The 21,768-nt window shown below is 43.7% G+C and overlaps 1 protein-coding gene across 2 annotated transcripts in view; it reads left to right on the forward strand.

Moving 5' to 3' along the window:
• Positions 1–21,768, forward strand: part of LOC144784260 (mitochondrial Rho GTPase 2-like) — a 1,917,079-nt gene that overhangs the window by 484,840 nt on the left and 1,410,471 nt on the right. For both annotated transcript variants that reach the window (XM_078662926.1, XM_078662927.1), the window contains exon 20: positions 16,319–16,458. In XM_078662926.1, coding sequence (XP_078519052.1) covers positions 16,319–16,458 — 140 coding nt within the window. The remainder of the gene's footprint in view (positions 1–16,318; positions 16,459–21,768) is intronic.

Below are 21,768 nucleotides of genomic sequence, written 5' to 3' on the forward strand. Positions count from 1 at the left end.
TGTGTGCCTCTGTCTGTGATAAGCACAGAGGCAATGCCATGCAAACGTACCACATTCTGCAAAAAGACTAGGGCCAATTCTCCTGATGTGGGTAACTTGGTCAGTGCAATAAAATGACCCATCTTAGTGAGATGGTCTACTACCACTAGAATAGTGTTGTTGCCGAAACTGAGAGGCATTTCTACGATGAAATCCATTGAAACCGTGTGCCATGGAGCTGGAGTTACCGGTATAGAACGTAGCAATCCACTGCTTCTTTGGTGTTGAGCTTTAGCTTGAATGCATATAGGACATTTGGCTACGTACTCTTCTATGTCTTTCCGAATGGTCTCCCACCAAAAGTACCTCGATGTATTCTGGAAGGTTTTGAGAATTCCTGGATGTCCACTCAAAGAAGAATCATGTGTCCATTGCAAAACTTGATACTGTAATTCTTGATCAGGGAGATACAACTGTTTATCTCTGAAGAGCAGTCTGCCTTTTTGTATTCGTTGCCTTGGTTCATTAGCTATCCACGAGGGAGCATCCACCAAGTCACTTTTCTCCTCCACATGTCTCAGGAAATCTGTGGGACAGGTTACAGCTGACACAAACGGACTGAATGTCGCTTTGTTAAGAAGAAGGGGAGGTTCTTCTACCTCCAAAGTCTGCTCCCGAGGTACTGATTCTGGTCTTGATAAAGCATCAGCCTTTCCGTTTTGAGGGCCAGGGCGATATTTGATTACAAAGTCAAAATCCGAGAAAACCAAGGACTACCGTAACTGGCGAGGTGTTAACGCCTTAGCACTTTTCAAGAAAAGAAGATTACGGTGATCTGTAAAGATTTCTACTGTGTGTCTAGCCCCCAACAGATGATGTCGCCACTCTTCACAAGCCCGTTTGATGGCCAACAACTCCTTGTCTGTGATGCTGTAATTGATCTCACTGGAGGACAATTTCCGGGAGAAGTAGGCTACGGGATGAAGTTGTCCCGTGTCCGGATGTCTTTGAGATAAAATGCCTCCGATAGCATAATGGGACGCATCTGTTTCCATCACGAAGGGCTGAGTGGCATCTGGATGGCGAAGGATGGGTGCGGAAACGAAACGGGCTTTCAACGCCTGGAACGCCTGTTCAGCAGGATCCGTCCATTTGAAGACCACTCCCTTCTTTAATAAATGAGTTAAAGGTTGGATGATAGTAGAAAAACCATGAATGAACCGGCGATAAAAGTTCGCAAAACCTAAAAAGCTTTGCAAGGCCTTCACACAAGAAGGAGATTCCCATTGTATAATGGCTTGAATTTTCTTATGATCCATTCGTAGCCCCTCCGGACCAATGATGTACCCAAGAAATTCGACCTCCGTGGTATGGAAGAGGCATTTCTCCAATTTGGCAAAGAGTTCATGTTGTTGCAGTCTTTCTAACACTTCCAACACGTGCCCAACGTGCTCTTCTCGTGTGGCCGAGTAGATGAGTATATCATCTATATAGACGATACATGAAACGTCCAGCAAGCCCCTTAACACCTCATCCATAAAAAATTGAAATGCAGCAGGAGCATTGCACAGGCCAAACGGCATAACCTGGTACTCGTAGAGCCCATATTTTGTGCGGAATGCGGTCTTCCATTCATCCCCACGGCGGACCCTCACGAGATGATATGCACCACGCAAGTCAAGCTTGGTAAAGATTTTAGCGTCTTTTAATTGGTCCAATAGAACAGGTATCAGAGGGAGAGGATACCGGTTCTTTCTGGTAATTCTGTTGAGAGCTCTATAGTCTATACAAGTACGCAAGCCCCCTTCCTTTTTCGGTATAAAAAACAGAGGTGACGAGGCTGGAGATGTAGAGGGGCGTATGAATCCTGATGCTAACAGTTTCGTTAGATACTGGTGAAGATAGATGTTCTCTGCCTCTGTGAGGGCATAAATCCTGCTGCATGGAATACTAGCCCCCGGTTCCAGTTCTATCACACAGTCATATTCCCTGTGGGGGGGTAACCTGTTGGCTTCTTTTTCGCTGAAGACGTCCTGGTACCTCCTGTAGACCTCAGGAAGTATAGAGATAGCGTTCACGCTCAAAGACCTTCCTCCACTTGCCAGAGTGCTTGCAGGAGTTTCCATCCGGATTTCCTCAGAAAAGCAGGGAAGGGTACAATGGTCAGCACAGTAGACAGAACTAAGGGTGATGGTACGCGCAGCCCATTTCACTACAGGATCATGCAATGTTAACCACGGCATACCCAGAATTAAATTGAACTGGGGGGCATCTATCAAATCAAATGAAATGAGTTCGTAATGGTTTTGTCCTATTTGCATCATTAGTTGGCGAGTATGATAACACACTGGTCCAGATGTTAAATCAGACCCATCCACAGCCTTCACAGCTTCAGGTGTTTCTTTCTGGATGCATGGAACTCCCAATCTCTTAGCATATTGACGATCAATAAAATTACCCGTAGCTCCACTGTCCAGCATGGCATGTACCATCACAGGTGTTTCCCCAGGCCAAGTGATGGTGACACATACATTCATATGAGGCACAGCAGGTTGCATAGTGTTTGCGACAGCGTGATAGACCTCTTTTTCTATATCATGGCTCAAACAAGGGGTCTTGGACTCATTTGAGCATTCTCGTTTCCCGAAGTATATACAGGATATTCTACCGCAGAGAGATTTTTTGCCCCTTTTGTCTTGGCTCTGCAATCTTTGATGAAGTGTCCAGGTTTTCCACAATACATGCAGAGTTTCTGAATCCTTCTACGAGTACGCTCTTCTGAACGCAAAGGACCTCGTATCCCTCCTATTTGCATGGGTTCTGTGGTGTCCGAGGAAGGAGGGTTTTCTGAGACTGCTCTTGGTTTGGAAGGAGGGAAACGGAACTCATGTCGATATTTGTCACCTTTCCGTTCCTGTAGTCTATGATCTAGTTGAACTGTGAGGTCTATTAACTCTTCACACGTAGTTGGCAAAGACACCACCTGGGCAAGAACGTCCTTCAATTCCCCTTTCAATCCTTTTGTAAAACAAGGATACTCTCTTTGAGGTTGGCCAATCAGTTTCAACAACAAGACGATTAAACTGTGTTATGTAAGACAGCAGATCTTGAGATCCTTGTCTGAGCGTAATCAATTCCCTATCTAAAGATAGCATATGTGCCTTACGATCAAACAGCTTCCTCATCTCTTCGCAAAATTCCTCAAAATTATCCAAAACAGGATCGTTTCTTTCAATCAGAGGAAACGACCAGCTAGCTGCATTACCCCCTAGATAGGACAACATAAAAGCTGTCTTAGAATGATCGTCAGGAAAGACAGCGGGTTTACACATGAAATGTAACCTACACTGTCCCAAAAATGTACTGAACTTTTTAGGATCCCCTAAAAACCTTTCTGGGGGTGCCAAAGGCAACTGCATTGGTTGTATGACATTAATGGTGGAAGGACCTTGAACTCCCTGGGCAACGGAGGATTGTGACTGAAGAGGAGGAGGTAACGTAGCTTCTCTGATGTAATGAGCTCCTCTACCACTAGTGGGATTAGACCGTGCTATTCCTGCTACCTCTTGTCGAAGAGTAGTCATTTCAGTCCTCATATCATGATTCTCTACTCTCACTGCATCTACCTCTACTCGTAATGCATTAAGGGTTTCTAGCATAGTAGCCAGGACAGTATTAGTATCCATCGCTCAGGCCGTATTGCAACGTGGTCTTGTCACTCTGTCACGAAATATGCAGATTGACTAACCTTAGGTTTCAGGTACAGCGGGAGCGATGTAGATGCTAGTTTCTCTCCTCCCTTGATGTGGCACCCCAAGTGAATCATTAGATAAACTTCACCTGTGAGGACCCCACCCAGGGAAGGGGAAAAAATGGATAAATAAAATAGAAAAAGGCTGGCAGCCATAAACCATCCACAGGGCTTGACAATAGGAGAGACACCACGCCTTGAGTCTGTGTACAGGTTCCTGTATGGAGGCACAAGACACACAAAAGTCACTCTCTTTCTTGGAATGCAAGGCCACCTCTATATGTCTATACTAGAGTATTCCAATACACTTACATGTCAAGGCTCCAGCAAACATTCCATCAGATAAGGGCAAAAAGTAGGAAAAATAAAGTAACCAACAAAAGTAGTAGGGAACTGCCCATGAACCCCAATTGGTAAAAAGACTAAATATTGTCTCTAGAGATCACTCACAGTCAAGGTAGAACGCTACTTATCTTGAGCGTGCTGAATCCTCTGCAAGTTCAACTCGACCAAACCCCGGTCAGCTGCTATGTTCTTTGTTTAAAAACCAATCCGAGCCTCTCAACAGCTCTAAGGGAATCCAAAGTGTTCGTCCCAACCAAAACAAGGACGTAGTAAAGAAATCAAACAAAAATAAACTGTGGAGATAGGAGCACTCTCCCAACGCTAGTCCTCCGCTAGCTTCAGTTCCAAAACGCAAAAATCAAGCGAGGCAAAGGGACTCAAGATTCGAGTCTTCCCTTCGTCCGTTAATCTTCACAGATCAGCGCTGCTCCCAGCGCGGCTCCCAGCGCTGCTCCCAGCGCGGCTCTCAGCGCTGCTTCCAACGCGGCTCTCAGCGCGGCTCCAAGGACAACTCCTCGCCCACCCAACACAGTCCAGAAGAGCGGAATCTCCCGCACCAAGGAAAGAAGTGCCCAACAGAACAACAGACTCCCAACAAAGATCCAGGTACTGAATGGTAGCTATCACAGGTGACAAGCACCGGGGGCTTCCACACAGACACAGATATAGGAGTTGAGTGACAGGGAAGAAGGAAGGAGGAAAGGGAAAACAGACTAGCCTCCAAGCATTCTGGGACCTGTAGTTTCGCCATATGTGCCTAAGTTGTGACAGGCGCTTACTGGAGGTACCTAGTGGGCTAGTTTTACCCTAGGGACCCTTAAGATTCAAGGGGACTTAATCTCTCAACTTAGAACGGCCACAGGACGCGTTTACACAGTGGTGAAGGGAGGGGACGGGGCCTGAGGTGATGTGTGCAAACACGCCCTGTGGCGCGTTTTAAGTTGGCGAAATAATTCCCATTCAATCCTGAGGGACCCTGGGGGCCAACTAGCCCACCAGGTGCTTCCAGTAAGTGCCACTGCGCTGCATTGCAGAGAGGTGATGCAGTCCGTGTCCCTTTTTACACCTCTCTGCAACGGCGCTTACTGGAGGTACCTAGTAGGCTAGTTTGACCCTAGGGACCCTCAGGACTCAAGGGGACTTAATCTCCCAACTTAAAACGGCCACAGGGCGCGTTTACACAGTGGTGAAGGGAGGGGATGGGGTCTGAGGTGACGTGTGAAAACACGTCTTGTGGCGCGTTTTAAGTTGGGGAAATAATTCCCCTGCAATCCTGAGAGCCCCAGGGGGCCAACTAGCCCACCAGGTGCTTCCAGTAAGCGCCACTGCGCTGTGTTTCAGAGAGGTGGCCCAGGCCGTGCCCCTTTTTACACCTCTCTGCAAGGCAGCTCTGTGGCGCTTACTGGAGGTATCTAGTGGTCTACTTGGACCCTAGGGACACTCAGGATTCAAGGGGAGTTAATCTCCCAAACTAAAACGGACACAGTGCGTGTTTACACAGTGGTGAAGGGAGGGGATGGGGCCTGAGGTGACGTGTACAAACACGCCCTGTGGCGGGTTTCAAGATGGGGAAATAATTCCCCTTCAATCCTGAGGGACCCTGGGGACCAACTAGTCCACCAGGTGCTTCCAGTAAGTGCCACTGCGCTGCGTTGCAGAGAGATGGTCCAGGCCGTGCCACTTTTTACACAGCTCTGTGGCGCTATCTGGAGATACCTGGTGGGTTAGTTGGACCCAAGGGACACGCAGGATTCAAGGGGCCTCTATCCCCCAAATTAAAACGGCCACAGGGCGTGTTTGCACACATCAGCTCAGCCCCCCCCCTTCACCAGTGTGCAAATGCGCCTTGTGACGCGTTTTAAGAGGTAGTTTTAATCCCCCTGCCCTATTATGTACTAGGGGCTTACAGAGGAGGTCATTGTAATCACGGGGGTACCCCAACCCATAGTGTTCCCTAGTGTATGTAGGTGTTTTAACTGTATTCTAAGTGTCTTTTAGCATAGCACCGGCTCTAGGACTGGTTAGTCAAAGTCAGTTACCACCAGTACCCATCTGAAATTTTTTTTTAAACTGCACCAAAACCCGAACACTTATAAATTCACCCAGGCACTCTCTTTGCAGTACTCTAATCATTCAGTCACAACCCAAGTACTCATGCACTGAGCCAGGCCTTAGCACATGGACTGCTTCAAACGCCTATCCACTATGCATGCAGTCCTCTAACCACCTACACACTTGTCTTTCACACCATCAGTTCCCCAGTCAGTCTCCATACACTCCAGCAAACACACTGTCACTCCCCTTGCACTCCTGTAGTGACCCATTCAGCACCATTGACTAACCATTCACTGTGCCAAAACCCAACCACTTATAAATTCACCCAGGCACTCTCCTTGCAGTACTCTAGTCATTCAGTCAGTACCCAAGTACTCATGCACTGAGCCAGGCCCTAGCACATGGACTGCTTCAAACGTCTATCCACCATGCATGCAGTCCTCTAACCTCCTACACACTTGTCTTTCACACCTTCAATTCCTGAGTCAGTATACATACACTTCCAGCAAACACCCTGTCACTCCCCTTGCACTCCTCTAGTGACCTATTCAGTACCATGTATTAATCCATTCACTGTGCCAAAAGCCAAACACTTATAAATTCATCCAGGCACTCTCCTTGCAGTACTCTAATCATTCAGTCAGTACCCAAGTACTCATGCACTGAGCCAGGCCTTAACACATGGACTGCCTCAAACGCCTATCCACTGTGCATGCAGTCCTCTAACCACCTACACACTTTCCTTTCACACCTCCAATTCCCCAGTCAGTATCCATGCACTTCCAGGAAACACCCTGTCACTCCTCTTGCACTCCTCTAGTGACTCATTCAGCACCCTGTATTAACCCATTCACTGTGCCAAAAGCCAAACACTTATAAATTCACCCAGGCACTCTCCTTGCAGTACTCTAATCATTCAGTAAATACCCAAGTACTCATGCACTGAGCCAGGCCTTAGCACATGGACTGCTCCAAACCCCTATCCACTATGCATGCAGTCCCCTAACTAACCAACATACTTCTAGTTCTGCACTTCTACATTCAACAAAAAAAAACAATATTTCAGTTTCAATATTTTAAAAAACATTATTATTTCCATTTATATTAAAAATATATAATGTAATTTAAAAAATAAAATATATAAAAATAAACAGTTAAAAAACGGTAGAAAATCAGCATAAAAAATGCATATAACTATTATTACATTTAAAAATTATCATTTAAAAAACCTTTGAAATTCACTGAAAAAACCATAGGTTTCAGACATGTTATAGTTAGGAATGAGCATTTAAAAAACCTTAGAAATTCACTGAAAAAACCATAGGTTTCAGGGCTGTTATAGGTAGCTGGATATTTCACTCGTACAAAACCAGTGAAATTCCTCCGTTCTAGTTAGTTCTGCTAACTATAACTCGCCCGCCTGCAATCCACTGCTGATGACGTCACATATTACATCATTCATGACATGGTCAGTGACATCACTGATGACATCTCAAATGACATCACTGATGACATCATCCACATGACAATCAGATACACCTCATCATACAGTAGTATAACCTTTCATCACTCACCGTAAAATACAGAGTACGATATTTGAATCCATTGACATACCAATACAAGTTTCTAAAAACCCACTCAGTGATTCCTAGATCTACACACACATCTAAACACTTACCTATAGATTCACTCATACATGCTGTCAATGATCAATAGAACACTATCAAATATACTTAGACACCTATATCGACATAACACACCGGCACACATCCTATTCACTTATGCAGTCATCCTACTCACTTATGCAAACAATGGATCATACGTACATTTACTCAGCTACACACTTATACAAACACCACTTCATTTAATCATATAGATAGTAACTCATACTTAGTGTGTTATAAAATCACTATTACAAGTATACAGTTATCCATACAGTCACTCATAAAATCACTGAGTCTTATGTATACTTATTTATATCCAACAACTGTCACATACACTGCCTTTTATTTTTCTAGTTTGTTGGACATGTACCATTGAGAGATATATTTGCTCATCACCACACCCATAAAGATATTCACTCACCCAAACAACTGTTATAACATGTAGTCTTAACCTCATATACCTACTGAATCAACTATTCACACATCTTTGAACAGTCACCCCCCCCCCACCGAACCACACACACATTCACTCTCCCATACAAATACTCAGTTAACTAATCAATAACTAATATAGACTTTCACATAGCTAATCACCAACTGGTGCAGCAGTTTACACAACAACTGACAAAGTGATACAGACATTCACACAGCTTAGTCACTATCCAATATATTTAGTGAGACACTATAAATTAGTCAAGTAAACAGTCAATCACACTGCTACTAAATCCTCCATCCAGATATTCATGTTTATATATCCACTCATTCTTCAATGCAGATTGCTATATATATAATACATATTTAAATAACAAACCAAACCACATGCACTGGATGATGTCACCAGTGATGTCATCAGTGATGTCATTTGAGATGTTATCAGTGATGTCATCAGTGATATCACTGACCATGTCATGAATGATGTAATATGTGACATCATCCGCAGTGGATTGCGGGCGTCCGAGTTATAGTTAGCAGAACTAACTATAACTGAGGAATTTCAATGGTTTTGTACGAGTGAAATGTCCAGCTAACTAAAACAGCCCTGAAACCTATGGTTTTTTCAGTGAATATATATATATATATATATTTGCAAGTTGTTGTCCAAAATTAAAGATACACTCAGCTAAGGATTTTTCATCAGAAACTTTACTTTCAAACCAGCATTTCATTACAAACATTTTCCATAGCCTGACTTGTTTCAAAGCTCCTGCTCTTTCATCAGAGGCTTGCTAACAGTCCACAGAAGCATTAACACACAGTCTTCTCCCCTCGGCATACTAATAGGTAATTGCCCTCAGGTGGGCCCACCAAGTGAGTTCCAGTGACTAGGATGGTTTTGCAAGAGATGGAGCGTTCTATTTTCATCCTTTGAGTATGGTAAGATTGATAAGCAACAAACCACTTTAGGACTTGCCCTTCGATGCCTATGCAATCCTTCAGGCTGTTAATCAGAGAGTAGTAATTGATTGTATCAAAGACAGCTGCTAGGTCCAGTAGTACAAGTATACTGGAGTTGAGGAATCTGAGTGAATCATCCAGAATTCATAGAACAGCAGTTTCTGTGCTACAATCTTGTCTGAATCCAGACTGGAAATAGTCTAGGAGGTTATTTACTTGGGTTTGGGGAAAGTGATCAGCTCACAGTATATCACTTGGCTGTCAGCCAGATACTTCTGTTCAAAGCTCCACACAAGCGCTTGCAAATGGTTATTAATGCCTGTGCATCTTCCCAGCCTTTATTGTTACAGTTACTAAGACAGTACAATGATTTAATGCAGTTTACTCGACCATAAATGTAGCACAAATTTCTTGATATGTGCATTCTTTCTGGAGCTTAAGAGACTCATTTGAAACTCCGCAGTTACCTGCATCTGGAACCCTTTGTGTGCCTGGACCCACGACGCTGCCCCTGATTTCGCCGCCGAGCGCTGCTTGTTAGTGGTTGTTGTCCCCCCCGCCGCCGCGACCAGCCATCAGCGGCCGCAGAGTGGGGGGACTACAACCCCCAGAATCCTTAGCGGGATTCTCCGCCTACAGACGCCCACTTCCGCGCCCGGAGGCGCCAAAAGACCGCGGCTTCCTCGGCAGAGCGGGGAAATCTTGAAAATCCGCAGTTACCTGCATCTGGAACCCTTTGTGTGCCTGGACCCACGACGCTGCCCCTGATTTCGCCGCCGAGCGCTGCTTGTTAGTGGTTGTTGTCCCCCCCGCCGCCGCGACCAGCCATCAGCGGCCGCAGAGTGGGGGGACTACAACCCCCAGAATCCTTAGCGGGATTCTCCGCATACAGACGCCCACTTCCGCGCCCGGAGGCGCCAAAAGACCGCGCCTTCCTCGGCAGAGCGGGGAAATCTTGAAAATCCGCAGTTACCTGCATCTGGAACCCTTTGTGTGCCTGGACCCACGACGCTGCCCCTGATTTCGCCGCCGAGCTCTGCTGGTTAGTGGTTGTTGTCCCCCACGCCGCCGCGACCAGCCATCAGCGGCCGCAGAGTGGGGGGACTACAACCCCCAGAATCCTTAGCGGGATTCTCCGCCTACAGACGCCCACTTCCGCGCCCGGAGGCGCCAAAAGACCGCGGCTTCCTCCGCGTCGCGGTACGCGCGCGGGCGACGCCGGGCTAAGCCCGGGCAAAGGGCGGGCCCTCTTAGGCCCTCTTAGGCCCTCCGAGGCCTGAAGAGACTGGACTGGGCCATAGACTTTGACCCTGTTGAGGAGAACTACATATATTGAATTGAGACTCTATCTTACATATGGTGTTGGTGCATTAGTGTATTTGCGTGCGTTTGGTATTGCATTCCGACACTAGAAGTCACACTAATTGTAGCTATAAGGTTATTAGATGTTTCGGGCTAAAAATGATAAAATTGCTTCTGGTTTAGGCACTATGGACAATTACCTAATTAAAAAGGTAAATCAGATTAACCATGATAGAAGGGCATCACTAGGCCGGGGGAGTTTTAATATGGTACGAGAAGAAACGCCCCTTATAGTGGTGGATAAAGTTGCGCCAACTAATCCTGAAATCGGAGTAAGGAAGGTCATGACGATTGTAGCACAAGTGTATGCTGAGAGGCATCAAGACCGGCCTGAGATTGCTACTAAAGATTCAGAGCATACTCCGTTAGCCCCTAAATCGGTGAGAAAATACAGAAAAGTGCGTGTGAAACGTGGGGGGAAGCACTGTAAGAAAAGAGTAGATGTAGCTGAACCAAAGAGGGGACCTGCCCTGAACTTAATGACTAGAAAACAATCATCTTTGGGGCAAATAGGGACTATGATGTCGCCAAATTCTACAAACCATGCAGAGGACATAGTGGGCTGGTGAATTCTGGAGATATGGAGGGCAATGTAGAAATGTTTTCTAACCCTAACACTGATGTTCCTCTGTTGTGTTCGCCCACCATTCCCGATTTGTCCATGCCATACTCATACAATAGCATTGATGACGAAGGTCTATCAAATTCCCCGAGATTCTCTACTCCATCCCCATCCCCTTCTAATATCAGCGAGATTACACCACTCAAGGTGAAAACTAAAAAAAGAGGGGGTGGACCTTTAAAAACTAGGGAAGCGAAAATACAAAAGAAGACGTTGGCTTTAACATCGCTGAATGCGGTTGATTTACTGACTCCCAACACGTCCCCCTTAATAACAACAAATCGTCATTCTGGGGAGGATGGCCTGTTGGAAAAAATTGAAACCCTGATAAAAACATTTATGCACCCCTTACTAGAAAAGACTAGGATGATTAACACGCACCTAGACTTAATTGATAAAAAAGTAGAACGAAATACAATTCTACTGTCAGATTTGACGAAAGGGCTGATTAATATAAACACTATAGTAAAGCCCGGGAAAACGTTGCCACAAGCAGAACAAGTATCAGTACATTTTACCCTCCCTACAAAAGCTTGTCTTGGCGGGGAAAAACCATCTAGTGTCCCCCCCAAAAAGGTGCAGACACCCCTTCTGTCAAAGAAGAAGTCAGAAATTATAGCTCAACCTACAATTAAAGTGAGTGATCAGATGCCGACTGGGGGGAATAATTTGATTTCAAAAGATAAGGTAGAACTCCCGCAAAGTAAGGCTATTAAGGATAACGGGGATAGGAATATGCATAATACAAACTGGCAAACACGTAGAACAGTTGATTTACCGCCTGAAGCCGCTCCTTATGTGATTGTCATGGCGGGTGTCCCTGAGCTTCCTCTAGTCACTAAAGAAGATCAGCGAGCCTTAAGAAATAAAGTTACCTACTGGTTACGTAACAACAGACCCTTGCCTGCCCACATTAATGGGGAAATTTTAAATGTTAGGCGGTCAACATGGGTGGGCTCTCGACCGAAAGACAGGAAAGGGGATGTAATCATTATAAACTTTAAAGATCACAGAGCTGTCAGGCATATTGGGGACTGGTATGAGTCAAGAAGTAGTGATTCTATGTCTACACACTATCTTAGCTACTTCTATCCGTATGTTTCAGCCCAATATCCTAAAACTCATGAACCTGAAAGGCAGTATACAAAAAGGTTTGGTTCTAATTATTTTGGACATACTCAGAATCTTTCCTTCCAACCTCAGAGATTACCCAATTTCTATCCTAGGCAGCATTATCCACCAATCCCAAGCCTTAATTCTAGGAATAATTATTTGTGGGATAACAGAGGCATAGCTCCATGTGTTTATAACATTCCTGTCCACAACCAGTTTGATGTATTCTCGGGTCTTGATTATGTGGATTGACAAAAACAGGATAGTTCTATCATCAAAACATCAGTATTAGGGGAGAATAGTGATGAACTCAAGATAGAAGAGATCAGGGGGTAAGGGAGGGTGACGAAAACAATATTCAACCCGTTACTGTACCCACTGTGACTCATGGTCACAATGAGGAGGAAGGTTGTATGATACCCAGTAACCATGACCTAAAAGAAGGGATGAAGCGCAGAATAGCATGTCACCCGATAGGTCGCAGGAATTTGAGTAATGTACCAGTGGGTGACTGCCCAGTAAAATAAAATAAAAAATCCTGTACATTTTTATTTTGGAATGTGGCAGGATTGAGGCAGATAATTAGGAATCCAACCTGGGAAAGCGTTATAAATGGATCAGACATTCTGGCTCTACAAGAAACCTGGACCATTGATCCAGTGTTCTTAAATGGGTATAGAACCTTTTTTACTCTGGCCTTGGGGGGGGTCAATTTGGGAGAGCAAAGGGTGGTTTAATTACGTTTCTTTCGAATCGGCTTAAGTATGAGCAGGTACATTTTATGTCCAAATCTAGTTATTATCAAGTAATCAGGTTAAATAATAAGGGAATTAACTTGGTCCTGATACATTTTTATAATAATATCCCTAAAAACTAAATCCTCAGCACCTTAACAATGCTGAGGGAGGATATACAACATGAAATTGATAAAAAGGACAGGGAAGTAACAATCTTATGGGGGGGGGGATTTTAATTGTCCACTCTGTAAAAAGGGCAAACAGGGCATTTGTGGCCTAATGCTAGAACATGACATCAATTTAACGCATTTTGATCACTCTTTGATGGGGGATAGTTTAAATGAAATATTGTTTATGTACAATTTGGGATATGCTAATGAAATTGCCCAAAAACCATCCCCTTTTGCCCCCACATTTATAGGCAGAGGAGCTTTAACTACAATTGATTTTATCATTTCCTCAAATAGCTATAGTCACAATATTAAGGGGCTAAAGATTATGAAGGTACCTCTAAGTGACCATCTGCCCCAAACAATGGAGGTTGAAAACCCATTTCCGGAGCAGCATGATGACATGCACCCTTTATGTATAGTTCCCGATGTCGTTCTCGGGAGACAGAATGGGTATTCTTTAAATTGGGGAAAGGTGGTCCCAGAAAAGCTCCTAGGAAAATTGTTGAATGCCTGTTCAGATAGCTTTGTAATATGCTTGAATGAGCAGTCTAACAGCGAACAGATTATAAAGCATTACAACATCATAGATTCCACAATCAGAAGCTGCTTGTGGGTGGAGGCAAAAAATAAGGCGAAGGGTAATAAAAGTTGGTTTGACAAAGCATGTACAAGGGCATTAACTGATTTGAAACATGCTATACACAGCATACCCCGAGATCCACTACAAATAAGAGCTTTTGGGAAAATATATAATGAGGCCCTAAAGAAAAGGAAAGATGTTATAAAAAAGGAGGCCCTAGAAGCTTTATGCGTAGCATCACAGTCAAATGATGTATCTGCTTTTTGGAGGGCTGTAAATGCCCCTCCTCTCTATGACAATTGCAAGGCACGAATAGAGATTGCTATTGCTGAGGTGGATTGGGTGGAACATTTTTCCAACCTTTACAGGTGCCAAGATGATAGTCCTATAATAGGCCCAATTGAAAGGGACAATACATTGTCAGGGGTAGAGAAACTGGTGATAACACTGGAGGAAGTCATATCGGGCCTGAAAGCAACTAAAGGAGGCAAGGCCGCAGGTCCAGACGGGATCCCAGCGGATCTATACAAAGCCAACAGCGAGATCTGGGGGCCCTATGCTAGTGCAACTCTTTAATGCAGCACTAGCAAGGGGGTTGAAACCGTCTTGGTTTACTTCGGTCATTGTACCGATGTACAAGAAGGGAGATAGGCAAGATTGTGCTTGTTATAGACCTATCTCCCTCTTGGACTCCTCCATAAAAATCCTTGGCAGAGCCATCCTGGCAAGACTCCAAAGCTGGGCTGAAGAGAATGAGATAATGAGTGACCTACAGTTTGGATTTCAGAAAGGCATAGGAACAATCGAACAATGTTTAAATTTATTGCTTGTCCAACAAAAATACACAAGGGTAAAGGGCAAACGCTTGTATCTTACGTTTGTTGACCTTACGTCGGCGTTCGACTGTGTGTCACATGTGAAACTGTGGGAAATTTTAGAAGGTTTGGGTGTGGAACCCTCAATCATTTGTTTCCTAAGAGAATTATATGCGGGAGCTACGGCTTCGGTCCGCTATGGAAAGAGGGGAGAATGTACCAGAAAATTTGGTGTTGAACGAGGAGTACGCCAGGGGTGTGTCCTGGCTCCTTTTTTATTTCTGGTTTACATTAATGGACTTGAGCGTCATCTGCTCCAGGAGAGCAGGGATATGCCTAGGGTTGGTAAGAGGCCTATCCCTGCACTCTTGTATGCGGATGATGCAGTCCTGATGGCTCGGTCCCCCTTGGCCCTTCAAAACTTGATAATAGCTTTTGAAAAGTTCATGATGAGTTTGGATTTGAAAATAAATTGCAGTAAAACCTTCTCCATGAACTGTGGCAAAAGAACTGGAAAACAAATGAGAAGAATGTACATAAATAATGTTCCCTTGGAAAACACCTCTTCTTTCCCTTATCTTGGTATTCTGTTCCATGAATTGGGGGGTTGGACAAGTGCAGTCAAGGCCAGAACGCTTTTGTTCTTAAAAACAATAATGGCCTTAAAGAATTTTATAAAAAAGCTGGGTAAAAAGCCGATAAGAGAAATGTTTACTATATATAATGCCATGTGTAGATCGGTAGCTTTGTATGGCTCGGGTCTAGGGGGATATTCAAACATAAACTCAATTCAAATAGCCGAAAACAAGTTTATGAGGGATGTGTTAGCAGTACCACAAAGTGTGGCTAACTATATCTGCCACACTGAGCTAGGACAACCTCATATATCGGACATAATTAGAACACAACCCATCCTTTTGTGGCACAAGGTGTGGATAACGAATGAGTGTGTTATGAACCGGGCTATGCTCCAGGATATGTTAAAATTGGAAAATGTGGGTAGGTTTGAGTGGCTAGATTACGTAAAACGTTTTCTTGCTGAAATTGGTTGCCAACAATATTATGACGATCCACTCACTATGGTTCACATATTTAGGAAATTGTTGAGTAAGCAATGCATGGATTACCTAGAGGAGAGGAGAAGGCGAGATGAAATGAAAAAAAAGACAGTTACCGCGCATCTCCAAGTAATAACTGGTGATAAGATACAGCCGTATTTAACGCTACCGATGTCTAACTATGATCGATTTCTCTTGACCCGTTTTAGACTAAACATTGTTTTTAGACTCTTGTCCTTCCCAGTAATGAATTCATGGTCTCAAAATTTGCCTACGTGTCCATGTGATGAATTATCGTTCCAATCTGATATTCATATTTTATTTTTCTGTAAATTTTATATTTTACCTCGTAGAAAATTCCTTATCCCAATTCTCAAAGAAATGAATTTAAATAGATGTCGCCCAGCATTTTTAGAACTTCAGAGAATGGACACTATTTTAACTGTTGCAGTAGTTTTAGTTTTTTTTAAACTCGTTTTTAAATTGCGGAAAACAATTGATTTTAATGAAATATAATGGAATGGTTCTTTTAAAATTTCCCTGTGTAAACTGTAAATCATGTTGTGAACTTTTATGGTTATTATCTTTTAACCGAATAAAGTACTTTTTGACTTTGACTCACACCTGTCTGTGTTTCAAATTACTATTATTTTTTTCCCTAATTTATAGCAATATGACTTCACTTCAGTTGACGAGACTCCTTGCGCTGTAACATTCCATCCTCTGCGTCATGTGTTCGCTTGTGGATTCAGCAGCGGCATTGTGCGTGTTTTCAACGTATCATCCTCCTCACTCCTTGTGGAACATAAGTGAGTCAGCAAGTAAAAGCAGTTAAGACGAATGCAGGCAATAGAATATTTGGGAGGGGTGTTGAAAGCCAACAATGTGCACATGTTTGTTAATTGCCCCATCTTGCGTATATTCAGGGATGGACTAAGTAAGGTTTTGTCAGTGATTCTGTGACCGCGGCCATTTTCGCATACTTAAGGAGTTGTCGTGTTAGCCTCATAATCCGTCAAATGCTGCATAATGTACAGATTTTTACAAAAATAATGTGTATTAGCTCAAATGGATCAAACATTACTAAAAGCATGGCGACACATGTTCCTGTGTAGTGGAAACCACCTTGCAACAGTGGACTGGCCTGGCCATATTTCAATTGCTTTTTGCTATATGTAAATATTAAACTGGTACTAATAAAGAGACATTCTTGTCCAGACAGTGTTACCATGTGTAAAAAAGACAACATAGCAAAGTAATACTATCACAAAGTTTAGCCAACTTAGGCTGCATAATTGGCCTTTTCTTGCTGCATAATCTACTCAACCCTTCGGCATAATTCGGTCATTCCCTGCTGCATAATCCCATTCTTCCCTGCTGCATAATCCCAATGGCCCTTGGCATATGTAATATTTTGGGTAGGAATTATTGTAATCCAAGACTGAACGATAGGGGTGTATGAAGTCGAAAGAATCAGTTCACAGGACTTGAGGTGACGCAGGCCTGAGTGAATTGTTTTTTGTCTTAAAATAATTATTTGGTTGAATTTGCATAAAACGGTCCGATGATTATGCGATATTGAAATCCGAGGTCAGGTTGGGCCTTAGCGATGAAGATCTGTTCAGGAAGGTCTGATCTATTGGGCCCTTTTTAGGTCGAGCCTAGTGCAGCGCGCATGCGTTACTTTAGGAGATGACCTTTGGAAATCGGTCAGCTCTTTTCAAGCACTCGTGCTTGTGCTGGCATCCACCATGCTGGAGCGAGCAGTGACGCGCAAGGGCCATCTGTTTGCAATTAGCGTTGCCACTCGCACGTCTGCACTTTCAAGCACTCGTTCTTTCTCAATTGCGCTCTTTGTTTTGCTGAATCAATGGGAGCCCTCTTGACATCCGGCAAGAGATGTGCTGCGCTCCTCTCTAGGCATGACGAGCATCATGGCATTTGTTCGGCAATCTGCTCACACAAACAGACGCTCTCCGCCGCATATGGGCATATTGAGTATACTTTGTGCCTTCTGCTTTGTGGCCAATGTGCAGTCAAATGGGGGAGGGGAATCTCTACAAAGCTGGTGCGACCTTCTATCCATGTAGGTGTCAATCGTGTAGTGAAGGTGCAACATCTTTAAACTACGCTGTTGGTGGACTGTAGTGCTGGGGTGTAACGCAGGGCCCTGCTGCCCAGTGTGACGTCGGAGACTCGATGGCCTGTGATCACACTCTGCGGAAGGGAGAGGGGAGGGCGGCATTTTACGTTACGCCTCTGCAACAGTTGAACCTATCAATAAAACACAAGACATAAAAACGAGACAATACCTTTATGGACGGAGGAGGAGTTGTAACGTACGGGCAAAAAGTCATTGGTATTGACTGATTCATGTTCTTTATTATGTAAGACACATATCCATATCTAAGCACTCGTGCCATGAATGAATAAAGCCTTCATTTTAACACCTGAGCATGAGCGGTCAGTGCTGTTTCAGTAGACGGTTCACCCAAAGCGCTAAGATGCCATACTAATGGCCGACCATGTGATTTAAAATTCCCAGTGATACAACATAGAACATTTACAGCAGGCGTATTGGACATGTGTCAATGATATTTCCCTTACTTGGGACAAAGTCACCCTTTTATGGGTGCATTCTTTCTGGCTGACTGACTACAACTGTCGACCTGGGCTCTTTTTATTCACCCCCTACTAAGCAGAACTTGGGGTTCCTGCAGAGATCTACTCACGTCTCTGCTTTCTTACTGTAAATATAAGTTCACTTTTCTATCTTGTTCAAATCTGGTGCCTGTCAGTCTTAATCTGATGACTAGATGCAGTCCGTTGGTTCAGTACAATTATTTGCGTGTATGTCTCTCCGATAAAGAATCTTAGATGCACAATAGCCGACTTTGGGTGAGTGGCACAAAGTCTGACGTCATACTGCTCAAGAGTAGAAGTTACACAAAAGAAACATTTACAGAATGTAATTCGAGAAATCTTCTGTCAAATACTTATAATGCATCCATAAGTTACACATCTCTTTAGATGAACAACTGTGCATGACAGCGGATTTCATATGTCACAAAAATATCCACTTTGACATTCTTCACTTGCCCACCATTTTGAGATAGGTATTCAATGGACATTCATGACCGGAGAGACTGGGTGATGGAGGATGTGCCACTTTAAAAGAGGGCGGCAACCTAGTCTCCCCCGGAACCTATTATACCCTAAACCATTCTATAAAGCAGAGAAACGTTTTCACACCCAATCCAAAAAGAGTGAAACCGGAACATATAGAACAAAGCATTTGGGACCTTATAAGTATTTATTTATGCAGCACAATATCCTTGGTGCTACAACATCAACTGTTGCATGGCTAAACACTTATAAGGTCCCAAAGGCGAGACCTATTGGCTATGCCAATGCTTGTTCCTATTGGGCCCAGTGGGAGGATACAGCACATTCACTCTGAACACTATGAGGCTGAAATAATCCTGGATGGGACAAACAGAAGAATATTTAGAATAGCTATTGAATCAGGAGAGGAAAACTGGGATAGATGACAACGCCATCCAGTCATGAGCAATTGGCTCACCCAAAGCCCACTCTAAGTATATGTAGTGAAAACAATATGTCTACCTATATACCTATAGACCGCAAAAGCTGCCTAAAGCTGGAACCTAGAAATGGAAAAAGAACACTTGAAATGCAGCAAAATCAAACTTCTGTGTAGTGGTATAATATGCTTTCAGCAAACGCACAACAACAAAAAATATTAAACGCTATTGTGTTGAATCGACTTTCTGTCTTGGCCCACCCTTTCAACATGACATTACACCAAAAGGTCAAGCTCTTCTTGCTCTCTGAATGCATTCAGGGCCGGACTGGAAAACTCAAAGCAGCCCTTCCAATTTTTTTCAGGTTGCAGACCAGCCCCCATATGGTGCATAGCGAGTGGGGTTCTCCTCTTATGAAACTTTGGGAAAAATGGTGCATTCTACAACCCATTTGTCATTATATATTCAAATGTATTAGCTTTTAAAGCATAGCAAACGATGACCTTACTGTGCACCAGGATATAACAATCTTTTTTATTTTTTTTTTGAGTTTTATATAGCGCGAACTAGAACCGAACCGAATCAGTTATCAGAGCGCTTTACATTGCACAAGTTACGTTTTTACATGAGGACACACACTTTCATGTTTTTTTTAGGCACGGGGAGATTAAGTGATTTGCCCAGAATCACAGGAGGTTTTGGCATCGTTACCGAGACTCGAACCCAGATCCCCAGGTCCGAGGTCGAGCGCCTTAGCCGTTAGGCCAACTCCTCTCCCCTGTTTAGCTTCTTCAGTGATTCCCTCACTATCATTTTCCAACAGTGCCTCTAATCTCTCCATAGCCCCTCTCTCACATGTATTTAATTTTGTTTTATAGCACCTCTCATGCCAGTGTAGGGTGCCAGATCACTTTTCATCACACACACGCATACAGAGGCAATAAATCATACGTGTATAAATCAGTGTATTGAAAATGTTACATAAGGCATAGGGGACTACAAGGTGTAGGATTCACATGTCATCCATACTGATCGGCATTTTTTAGGAGTGGTTGGTCTGGAGATACATAAACTCAGAACATAATACAGTTGTTAGGGTTGACTTTAATAATAAGTATTTATTTCTACCCAAACAAACTTTGTTTTAGCAACATCAGGATAATGAAAGACTGGGAAATACATAACTTTTTAACATGTAGCATGCAGTTTTCATGTAGCTCCTTGATGACAGTTCATAGCTCACTGTGGTAGATTACGATTGTAACTTATGAACTGCTTAGCAACAAAGTTATCTCTGTGACAAAAGCAGTAACCCACTAAGCTATGCACATAAAATACCGTTCTTTGATATGCATGGTACATGTTCTTTGCAGCAGGCATATTAACCTTCTGCGCTACCTTAGATGAGTCAATACTGCCACAAAACATAACTCCCATCTCTCGCTCTCTCTCTCTCTCTCTCTCTCAGGCACATTAATCACCAGACTTATCGTGACCATTTTATTGTTGCCCAAAAACTGCTGGGTATGCAATAACTTTGCAGTGCTTTTCAAACTGCTGCACTACTACAAAACTGGCCCCCACTGACAAGGCCCCTCCCCCGACCATACTAGCCTCCTGGGGGCATGCCTGATGCCCAGTCAGGCCAGTCCAGTCTTGAATGCATTTCCAATGACTCCTTGGGGTTTCACCGAGAAGTTGAGAGAGTCTGTTCTTGGGGGCATCCTTCTGGCCAGTTGGAGCCTGACAGAGCCTGTCAGTCAAATCTCATTCAAGACCAGATGCAGGAGAGGACAGATGTCAAATCACTGGGCTAGGCATTGAGATGTGAATGGGCTAGATTCCCCCACAAGATTCTGGTACCACCTCACAACTCAACTGTGTGCAGCAACGAAAGTAAGAAACAGAGGTGGTGCACAAGGACAGTATTTGAAGAACTTAACTCTACAATCCACCTTGTTGATCTGTCCAGACCAAAGTTACACAGATTGAACAGCATGTGAGACCCTTAGACCTTCCTCCTGCCTTCACCAGATCGAGATATTCCTCTCACATCGTAGAACTGGACTTTTGCACATTCCCTTTGGGACCTGTGGTTTTCCATTGATGGTCTCCCGCCATACAGTGGTCGGCATGGATTTCTTTTTATCTATAAAGGGCATCTTCTAGTTCATTACAACCACTCTGACCATCATCAACCTGACAAAAAAAGTTAATCCGAGGTGTCCAATTCTTGTTAAAACAGGAATTTGGTTTGCTCCTTCCGGTCAAGTGATTACTTCCTGGATGTGTTGATCGCCAAACTGAAGGCCAGAAATGCAATCTCTATCCAATCACTTCCCCATTTGCACAAACAGGAATGCTTCTCATCCCTTTCTAGATCATGTCTCCAATGGTTCTGGTATCCATACTACCAATCTTGGAAACAGGGTTCCTGCACCAGCTCCATACAACTCACTGCTCCAGTTCTGATCTTACCATAGTGGCTATGCAACCTGAGAGTGAACTCAGCTTGACTTGATTCCCAATCTTCCTCTGTTTATGAAGCCAATTTTCACAAATGTGGATACAGTC

Source organism: Lissotriton helveticus, chromosome 10 (genome assembly GCF_964261635.1).
Source record: "Lissotriton helveticus chromosome 10, aLisHel1.1, whole genome shotgun sequence".
NCBI lineage: Eukaryota > Metazoa > Chordata > Amphibia > Caudata > Salamandridae > Lissotriton > Lissotriton helveticus.